This window comes from Brassica rapa, chromosome A02, assembly GCF_000309985.2.
Source record: "Brassica rapa cultivar Chiifu-401-42 chromosome A02, CAAS_Brap_v3.01, whole genome shotgun sequence".
Lineage (NCBI taxonomy): Eukaryota > Viridiplantae > Streptophyta > Magnoliopsida > Brassicales > Brassicaceae > Brassica > Brassica rapa.
In genome coordinates this window covers 3803920-3813781 of record NC_024796.2, presented here as the reverse complement: position 1 = coordinate 3813781, position 9862 = coordinate 3803920, and the positions used below count along the sequence as shown (strand labels likewise).

General features: G+C 36.8%; 4 protein-coding genes across 6 annotated transcripts; 1 reads left to right on the top strand and 3 right to left on the bottom strand.

The window, feature by feature from the left end:
• Positions 1-654: 654 nt before the first annotated feature.
• On the bottom strand, positions 655-1845 carry LOC103851219 (uncharacterized GPI-anchored protein At5g19250). The gene is made up of 2 exons (XM_009128065.3): positions 1595-1845; positions 655-1360 (listed from the first exon to the last, which is right to left on the bottom strand). The coding sequence occupies exons 1-2, from the start codon at positions 1674-1676 to the stop codon at positions 843-845; spliced, it is 600 nt and encodes a 199-aa protein (XP_009126313.2). The 5' UTR covers positions 1677-1845; the 3' UTR covers positions 655-842.
• Positions 1846-2205: 360 nt separating this feature from the next.
• On the bottom strand, positions 2206-3272 carry LOC103851218 (uncharacterized GPI-anchored protein At5g19250). The gene is made up of 2 exons (XM_009128064.2): positions 3105-3272; positions 2206-2965 (listed from the first exon to the last, which is right to left on the bottom strand). Exons 1-2 carry the CDS (start codon positions 3175-3177, stop codon positions 2442-2444), a joined length of 597 nt encoding a protein of 198 aa, XP_009126312.1. The 5' UTR covers positions 3178-3272; the 3' UTR covers positions 2206-2441.
• Positions 3273-4234: 962 nt separating this feature from the next.
• On the top strand, positions 4235-7368 carry AGPL (glucose-1-phosphate adenylyltransferase large subunit 1, chloroplastic). The gene is made up of 15 exons (XM_009128062.3): positions 4235-4551; positions 4626-4739; positions 4817-4984; positions 5071-5163; positions 5235-5318; positions 5578-5633; positions 5710-5803; positions 5870-5982; positions 6050-6122; positions 6199-6279; positions 6358-6444; positions 6512-6616; positions 6714-6820; positions 6906-6966; positions 7036-7368. The coding sequence occupies exons 1-15, from the start codon at positions 4264-4266 to the stop codon at positions 7135-7137; spliced, it is 1626 nt and encodes a 541-aa protein (XP_009126310.1). The 5' UTR covers positions 4235-4263; the 3' UTR covers positions 7138-7368.
• LOC103851216 (DEAD-box ATP-dependent RNA helicase 58, chloroplastic) lies at positions 7135-9428 on the bottom strand. 3 transcript variants are annotated; one of them, XM_033285800.1, is made up of 10 exons: positions 9154-9428; positions 8919-9012; positions 8734-8847; positions 8544-8660; positions 8373-8477; positions 8113-8271; positions 7970-8038; positions 7803-7892; positions 7279-7732; positions 7135-7235 (listed from the first exon to the last, which is right to left on the bottom strand). In XM_033285800.1, the coding sequence occupies exons 1-9, from the start codon at positions 9426-9428 to the stop codon at positions 7328-7330; spliced, it is 1428 nt and encodes a 475-aa protein (XP_033141691.1). In that variant the 3' UTR covers positions 7135-7235; positions 7279-7327. The 3 variants fall into 3 exon arrangements, with proteins under 3 accessions (XP_033141691.1, XP_009126308.1, XP_009126309.1); XM_009128060.3 differs by having other exon boundaries at positions 7215-7732; XM_009128061.3 differs by lacking the exons at positions 7135-7235; positions 9154-9428 and having other exon boundaries at positions 7328-7732; positions 8734-8843.
• Between the last annotated feature and the right edge of the window lie 434 nt (positions 9429-9862).

Genomic DNA, 9862 nt, shown 5'->3' with positions numbered 1-9862 from the left:
AATTATTTTCTTGTCTTTTTTATGCATTCCAGACTGTTCATGTAGTAGTTCTGGTATTTTCTATTTAAGTATTTTGAAATTTTATCAGAAACTTTAATAATCACTTTAATCAAAAACTTATTTCTCTCTTTGGTGATTCATTTGTTCTTTGAACAATTTGATTGTAGAGGTGTGTGAACTCAAAACAATCAACAAATCTCAAACTGGTGTGTCAAATCTAGAGTGAGAGAGAGAGTTTCTGAAGTCTTTTCGCAACTCTCAGTATTATAATTTATCAAATCCTTTCAACCCATCATTCTATCCACCCTAAATCGTCCATCAAACCAATATCCATCAAAAACCCCATCTTTCAATCTCTTACAGAGTAGGTCCAATCAAAATCAGAGTGAAACTTATTGGGAAGAAGTTATCACATACACTAATTTCAACTCTTTTTATGGTGTAAATATTAAGTAAAGTGAACAATCGCTTAGTCATTTGACAAAAAAAATAGTTTTACCTCTTTACATAAACTCAAATAATGTAAATAGTTTTTTTCCAAAGAGAATTGAATCCTTTTCCACGAGACCAACACTAGTTTCAATTTTCATGATAAGACTGGCCCTTGTTTGTTTTAGAATCTTGCCATAGACAAAGGTTGCAAGAAGTAAAAAAGGCAGTGCAAATAAGCTGATCATTACTACAATAGCCCATCAAAATAAAACGATAGAGACAACACACAAAAGCAATGAGATTTTCACCCAAAAACATTATTTTTACAGAACAAAGACAATGAAAGAAACTCATAATGAGGCTCAAAACATAAAGAAACCAAACTGAGATTATTATTCAAGAAAAGAAACTCAAAACATGAAGAAAGAAAAGAGAAGAACCAACAAACACGAAGAAACGACACCGTTAACTCCAACTGCAAAAGCTCCTGAGTTACTGTCCTTAGTAGCCGGAGTATAGCCACCCTCAGTAGTATTTGTAGTGAGGATGACCACAATCCAATTATCATCAGAAGCAATACCAATGCCAGTGAACTTAGAATCATTCAGGTTCTGGTTGTACCGTGACTTTGTGAAATTGGACAAGACAAGGCTCGCATCAAGGTTAGGAACACAAGCTGGCATGATCTCACCGTCTCTGGTTGCGGTTATGTTGAGGCGGCATTTGGTGAGGAACTTTGGAAACTCTGTGAAACCAGGTTGTGATCCAGGGACGGAAGCAGGGCCGGTCATGTTAGTGCATGGTTGGTTCTTGAACTGGTCTGCGAGTTCGTCAGCGAGGCATTCAGCGTTGTTGTTATGTGCAAGTGATGTTAGGTTTAGGGATGTTCTGTAGTCGTTGATGCCTTTAAGAAGAATGTCTTCCTCATCTGTTGATTTTAAAGACACAACACACACACAAATCATTTTCTTGCGGGTGAAACAAGAACCTGAATCAGAACTAAACTAGTAAGATCGAGATCTAGCGCAGGTACGAACGAGTTAAACAGGTTCGATGGTTTATTTTCGGACAAGATCTAAAGTCAACATTACGATCAACAGTGTTGAGGTACCAAAATTCAATAATTCAAGAATATTCTTATGGAAATGAGGGAGCTGCTTACCGTTGTCGGAAAGAACAGGACGATGGAGGGAGAGACTGACAAGTGAGAGAAGAAAGAGTAGGTGGAGCTTGGATATCGCCATTGATGCTTGAGGAGGTTCTTTAGCTTTTTGCTGATTTTCTGCGATGGCTCTTCTCTCTTTCTATGTATTATTGGCGTTTCGCTTTGACTCTTCTTCTTCTTCGAAGTAGTTGGTTCGGTCTTTTTGGTCTCTTTCTTGTCCAATCGTTTTGATAACACGCACTCTCACGCGCAGACAAATTAAAAACGATATTATCTCTTTAAAAAATAAATAAAATGTTAAAGAAAGCTATTATACCAAATAGAAATAGTAGCAAAATATCTATCACTTCATCTAAGAAGCTGTTGGATTTTGAAATTTAAAAATTTTACACTTCATTTATACTAAACTGATAATATTTTATTATTGGGAAATTTGATTGGGTTTGTCAGCAATGGAGAAGCTCTTAAAGGTCTAGGGGTGTTTAATTTGAATTTGGTTGTTTGTTCGGATTTTCTTTTAATTTATAAATAGTGATATCAAAAATAAAACCAATATTACATGGTTTTGGCTTCCGGTGTTAGATGAAACTTCAATTCTAAATTTGTGATTTCTTTTTGTCGTTTATTTAGTTTTTGATTTTTCGATTATGGTTTTTGCATGGATCAGGTTATCGTTTTTGCTAGATTGATGTGTTGATTTGTAGTTCAACACTCTAGTCTCAAGAATGAGAAACTTGGCATTGTCATCAGGCTGATCACAAGTACATAATTTTGAGTAAATGAAACGATAAAAAAACAAATATGATGAGATCATTACACAAGAGAAACAAACCAACTATCAAACTCAAAACATGAAGAAACAAAAGAGAAGAACCATCAAAAGAAAATTGTTAACAAAACCGTTAATGCCGAATGTGAAACCTCCAGCATAATGGTAAATAACGGCCGGAGAAAAGCTACCTTCGGATGTATTTATAGTCAAGAGGACAACCACAATCCAATTGTCATCAGAACCAATACCAATTCCAGTGAACTTGGAATCATTCAGGTTTTTCAAGTAGTCTGAGTTTGTGAAATTGGTTAATACAAGGCTTTGATCATGGTTAGAAACACAAGCTGGCAGTATTACACTGTCTCTCATTGCGGTTACGTTGAGATGGCATTTTTTGAGGAGCTTAGGGTAGTTTGGGAACTGAGGTTCGGATCCAGGGACTGAAGCTGAGGTAGTGGTGTTTGTGCATGGTCGGTTCTTGAATTGGTCTGTTATTTCTTCTGCGAGACAATCTGCGTTGTCGTTAGGTGTTAGTGTTGTTAGGTTTAGTGATGTTCTGTACTTGTTGATAATTGTAAGAAGAAGGTCTTCTTCATCTGTGGATATCAAAGACAGAACACAGACAATTTACTTGTTCGTGAAGCAATCCACAAATGAATAAACCTCAATTTAAACTAAACTAGTAAGAACGGTTACTACGAGTACTGGAACACAGAGGACGATGGAGTTACTCACCGGAAAGAACAGGACGATGGAGGGAGAGAATGACTAAGAGAAGAAAGAGTAGGTGGAGCTTGGATATCGCCATGACGCAAAGGTTTTTTTAGCTTTAGCTTTGCTGAGTTTTGGCGATGACTCTATCTTTAGTTTCTTTCGCTTATACTCTTCAGAGTCGTTGCTTCGGTCTTTCTTTTGTATTTCTCATGTACATGTTGCGACGTAGACACATTAACTAACTCAGCAAACGGTCTCGTTTAAAAGAGTTTTTCCCCTTTTTAATACTAAAATCTTAGATTAAAATCATGAAAGTGTATATATTGATCATATAGTTGTACTTGCTATAGAAAAATTATATAACAAGTATGTACTTGCTATATAATTTTGATAAAATATATATGGATTTGTCCTTGATATATAAATCCTATAACCATATATATTCTACCATTTTATTTTTAGAATTGCTCTAAAATATCACTTAAATGAAATTTGTGATCAAGAATACTACCACATCCTTAAATGGTTTCATAAATAAATTAATGTATAACAAAAGAGATGGGAAATCAAAATGATGAACTCAAAATTTGATTAGAAATTCTCGGAGATAGTGATTGCATAACCTATCAAAAAGTTGTTCATATATATATATATATATATAAAATCATGGATCATTGACTAAAGTGATTTTAGTCTATGAAGAAATATTTTTTTTAGAAGAACTATACAAACATTTATTCCCTAATTTATTTGTGTTCCAAAAAAAAAACTATAATGTATTTATTTCAAAAGTATTAATAAAACTCTGCAAATAGAAAAAAGAAAAAACTATTCTCCTGCAAATATTTTTTGTTTCCTTGATAAAACTCCAGTAGAATATGCCATTGTGAAACATGTCAAGACAAAAGATAAATGTCTTAAAATCTAGGGCTTATTTGCCAAATAACAAAAAAAAAGAGTAATTAGATTTTTAGTGAGAGGTTAGAGAGAGATATGAAGAGAAATAAGGAGAGAGAGAGTGTTTTTGGTTAGATAGTGGGTTTGTGTTTTTTTTTATGGTTATAGGGTGCAATTTCCCTAAAATAAATCTAAACACAAAACAATAACTAGTGGTTGATGTAACTTGTTGAAGATAGGGTGGAAGCAAATCCTTCCAAAATATCAAGTAAAATGCTAGTCCATGCAACTCTCTTTTCTTCTCTGTTATCTCTCCACTTGTCTCAGAACTCTTCAACAGCCAATATTTCCAGCAAAAATGGTTGCCTCTCCTGACTGCAGAATCTCCCTCTCTGCTCCGAGCTGCCTACGCGGCTCCTCGGGCTACACCAAGCACATTAAGCTAGGAAGCTTCTGCAATGGGGAGCTCATGGGGAAGAAGCTTAACTTGGCTCAGCTTCGATCTTCTTCAACCAACTCCTCTCAAAAGAGAATCCAAATGTCTTTAAACAGTGTAGCTGGAGAGAGTAAGGTAAAAAACGTTTCAACCTTAGTGCTTCTGCTTCTTATATCCTTTGATCTTCTGTTTACCTCACCAACCTCCAGGTACAAGAAATTGAGTCTGAGAAAAGAGATCCAAAGACAGTAGCTTCCATTATTCTTGGAGGTGGAGCAGGAACTCGACTCTTTCCTCTCACAAAGCGTCGCGCCAAGCCTGCTGTTAGTTGCTTCCATCTTTCTAAATTTTCCGCAAAACAAAGTATAAAACTAATTTTGGAATATTGTGTGAACTACAGGTCCCTATCGGAGGAGCCTATAGGTTGATAGATGTACCGATGAGCAACTGCATCAACAGTGGAATCAACAAAGTCTACATACTCACACAATACAACTCAGCGTCACTGAACAGGCATCTAACTCGTGCTTACAACTCCAATGGAGTTTTTGGAGACGGCTTTGTTGAGGTTTTGATATTGCTTTCTTCATCACTCTTTTATGAACCAAACTTGGTTAACTCATCTGAGGCAATTGTTTGAAAAAAAATATTCAGGCTCTTGCAGCCACTCAAACGCCAGGAGAAACAGGTAAAAGGTGGTTCCAAGGTACAGCAGATGCGGTTCGGCAGTTCCATTGGCTTTTTGAGGTAGAAACCAAACTTTAAGTAGCTTATATCTTCCCATGGAAACACAAAGTGTCCAACATTTCTTTTCATAGGATGCAAGAAGCAAGGAGATAGAGGATGTGTTGATCCTCTCTGGTGATCACCTTTACAGGATGGATTACATGGATTTTGTACAGGTGAGACAATATTACTTCATCCCATTTCTTTCAACAAGAAGTTATATAACTCACAAGTACTCGTAAATAGCAAGTAACAGAGAGGAACAAATAAATTGCAAATAACTCATTCTTGATAAGTACTCGAAATAACAAATACTATTTTTAACAAGTAAAGTACAAGTTTAAATTTTCATTACTCGTACAAGACAAGTCTAGTATTGCTAAAATAGTAAGTATTCGGCTTGTTCCCAGTCCTAACTGATACTTCAATCTGCAGGATCATCGACAAAGCGGCGCAGATATAAGCATTTCCTGCATACCAATAGATGACAGGTGAATGCAAAAGAGTCCAACAAATCCATTCAAAGATCATGGTTTCTTATAAGTCTCTGTCTGTGTTACATGGTAGACGTGCTTCAGATTTTGGTCTAATGAAGATAGATGACAAAGGAAGAGTCATCTCTTTCAGTGAAAAACCTAAAGGAGATGACCTGAAAGCAATGGTATGTTGAAACTTTTTAATAGGATGTCTTAGCCAAACCTGAAGATTATTCTAATATTATCCTTAGGCAGTAGACACAACTGTTCTAGGACTTTCTAAGGAGGAAGCTGAAAAGAAACCATACATAGCATCAATGGGAGTTTATGTTTTCAAGAAAGAAATACTGTTGAATCTCTTGAGGTAACAACACTTTTAAGCTCTATATTCTGTATATGCATTCTAAGAAGTTTAAGTGTTCTGAAACCAGATGGCGTTTCCCAACAGCAAACGACTTTGGTTCAGAGATTATACCCTTCTCAGCTAAAGAGTTCTATGTGAATGTCAGTAACACTCAGTTTTATGCACACATTGAGTATTGCTTTAATATCAGGGGATAAACAAAATCTTTTTGAGCAGGCTTATCTCTTTAATGACTACTGGGAAGATATAGGAACCATAAGATCTTTCTTTGATGCAAATCTCGCCCTCACTGAGCATGTAAGGACAAGATATTGCTTATAATCATAGACACTCATTTATATATCACTTACGTCTACATATCTCCATACATTTTAGCCACCAGCATTCAGTTTCTACGACGCAGCGAAACCAATATATACATCAAGGAGAAACCTGCCACCATCAAAGATAGACGGCTCTAAGGTTAGTTAAACCAGCTATCATTTTTCGGTTTCTTCAGGACTAACCCTTAAGTTCATTCCATGTGAAGCTCATTGATTCGATCATTTCTCATGGAAGCTTCTTAACAAACTGCTTAATTGAGCACAGCATTGTGGGAATTAGATCAAGAGTAGGTAGTAATGTTCAGTTGAAGGTAGGAAAAAAAAACTAATGTCTTTCTAAATCATAATGAAAGGATCAGAGTCAGACTCTTAAGATTATATAATGATCTAGAAACATAAAAACTATAGGACACTGTGATGCTTGGGGCAGACTTCTACGAAACTGAAGCAGAAGTTGCAGCACTACTTGCTGAAGGAAAAGTTCCCATTGGAATAGGAGAGAACACAAAGATTAAGTAAGACTAAACGTTCACTTTCAAATGGTTTACCTTCGAAACAAAAGGTTCTTGATTCCTTTTTTCCTTCTCATTTCCCCTACAGAGAATGCATTATAGACAAGAATGCTAGAGTTGGCAAGAATGTAGTTATAGCAAACTCAGAGGTAAAAAAAATTATTTCTATTTAAGAAAAATGGACCCATCAGACATATACTAATGTTATGGTTTTGCAGGGAGTACAAGAAGCAGATAGGTCATCAGATGGATTTTACATCAGATCTGGCATTACAGTAATCTTGAAGAACTCAGTAATTGCAGATGGAGTTGTCATATGAGACTTTTAAGTCAAAACTATATTAATAAAAGCAATTTATTTGATAATAATGACACTTTCTCATATAATCATTCCATGTAACTAATCAAGTTGGCATTATAAGCTGATGATGTTTTGACTCACCAAAAAGTGGAGGAAACAAAGACAAGGATGTGAAGTTTATGTACATGTAAATTCAATACTGTATGTACCTACAACATCAGTTCCTCGCAGCTGAACATTAGTTCGTTTTCGAATCTTTGTAAGACAAATCTTTCCTCTGAGGTGATCAGGTTTGTAACAATGCACTTCCTATCCGAAAAAGGTTTTCGACCGGCTCTTCCAGCTCGGTGAAGATAATCTGTAGCTGTCTGTGGGAGATCAAAGTTGAAGATGTGAGTTGTTTCCGGTAGATCAATCCCTCTTGCTGCAATATCAGTAGACACAAGAAGAAACCCTCCTCCTTGCCGAATTTCTGTTAATGAAGCTGCTCGTGAATTGAAATTCATGTCTTCCTCTAGTAAGAGGATCTCCAGAGAGCCATTATATGAAGTTTTTAGGAGTTCAATAAGTAGAGTTGTGGAAGGATCGTTTCCAGCTTTCTTTGACTTCTCAGACTGAAAAACAAGAAAGAGGAAAAGAGTGTTATATGGTTAAGATTAGGTGAAGTCATAGGTTTTCAAAAACCTGCTCTCCCACGAAAATAATAGCTGATTCAGGTGCATCAGACTCCAACAAGGCGAGCAGTACTTGATGCTTGTTTTTCTTCCCACACACCTGTTAAAAATACAGATCAGATGTAACTAACAGCTCCATATTTAGACAAAAAGAAGTGAGAACAAGTTAGATCTTACTACAAATTTGTGAAGAAGGCACAAAGGCATGGGCGTGATTGCGCTAACATGAATATGAACAACATCCCTCTGCAAGAAATATAGAGTCAGTCAGGCGGGTAGTATTAATCTAACAGTAGCTCAAATCATTGATAAGCAAAAACCTTTGTCCACTTTTGCTGCATACAGTCATGAACAAAATGTTTATGCTGGGGAATGGAAGCACTGGCGAAAACCGTCTGACGTTTGTCGCATGAGGAAAATGAAGTCAGAAGCTTCCGCACAGGACCGGCTTGTTTAGATGAGTAGAATAAGAAATCAACCTACCAACAAGTGACAGAAGAAACTATTCTCATCATGATGTTCAATGTGCAGAACAGCATCTATCATTTGCTATGGAGAATAAGTGTGTGTGTGTTTATACCTCATCAACAACAAGAACTTTCACCGAGTCAAGTCTAAGTATGTGCTTTTCAAGCATGTGGCATAAACTTGCTACCGTAGCAACCACAATTGCTGGTGGCTCAGCCTGAAAAAGAAAGAGTTAAACCATGCTAAGCTAACTCACAAGAAGAAAAGGCTTTTGAGTACAAACCTTTAACCAGCTTTTGTGCCTTCTTAGCATCCCACCATCTAAGAGAGCCATAACTGTACATCCTTTCACCTCAGCATCCGTTGATTTTGCAGCCAACATTCGAGCAACCTTTGTAACCTAAACCACAAAAGAGGCAATAAGAATCCTAACACTCCATAGGAAGTTACAAAACCAAGGCCTATAGTCTTACTTGCATACCGAGCTCCCGAGTGGGAACAACAACCACAGCTTGCACAGAAGATCGTTGAGGGTTTATAAGAGAGAGTATGAGTAACAGGTAAGTCAATGTCTTGCCTGAGCCTGTCTACATCACCAAAAACATCAACTCGTGTTCTGACAATAACAAAACAGAGAATGGATATAAAAGGAAGAGACTTGGGCGTGGAGGATGCAATCACGGCCAGTGAACAGAGTAGGAAGAGCTTCTCTTTGAATATCTGTCGGAAACACAAACCCAATCTCCTCCATTCTGCAACGATAAGCAAAACCCAGTTCACAAGTTTCGAACTTTATTACTAATTCGAATCAATTTTTTACCGGGGAACAAAAAACAGAGCTTGCCTGTGTAAAAGCAGAGCTTTTTAAGCCAAAAACAAAAAACAGAGCTTGCCTGTGTAAAATGTGTTCGGGGACAAAGCCTTGGCAGATGTTTCGTAGAGTTAAAGCAGTTGTTTCAGTGGGAGCGTTGCTTTCGGTTTCGGAGCAAGTGTCGGTGACGGCTTGGAGGTTAGTAATCCGAGAATTGGGGGAGGATTGGAGAGCTGAACAAGTAGTAGAGTGAAAGAGAGAGAGTTTTCGTGGTGTTGATAAGAAGGGAGGATGAAAGGGTGAGACTTTAGGGAGGAGGGAGAAATGAGGAACAGAGAGAAGCTGGTGGGACGCCATTGATCATTGATGAGAGGAGCTCCGACGAAAGGAAGAAGAAGGATAACGAAATTGAACTTTGGGACCAAATCTTCCGGCGCGGTTTGGTATGGTATGTTATGGTTTAGTGTCGTTAACAAATTTTACTCATTGTGATGTTCAAAAACAAATGTTACTTTTTAAATTTACTGAGAGTTGATTTTGGGCCAATTTTGCAATTTACCACACAACTTTGTAATGGACTTATAAAACAAATTCGAAATTCAATTGCAAACACAAAAGTCCAAGTTTGCAAGGAGAAGCATGAACTTGTTCACTGTACTATTATGTTAAAAGTTAAAACTCTCTAATCACCGAAATATATATCTTACTATTATGTAGTAGTATACAACGAAAAGAATCTTGTAATGATTCCACCGCCACCTATAAAATATATTACTAGTTTATGTATGAAT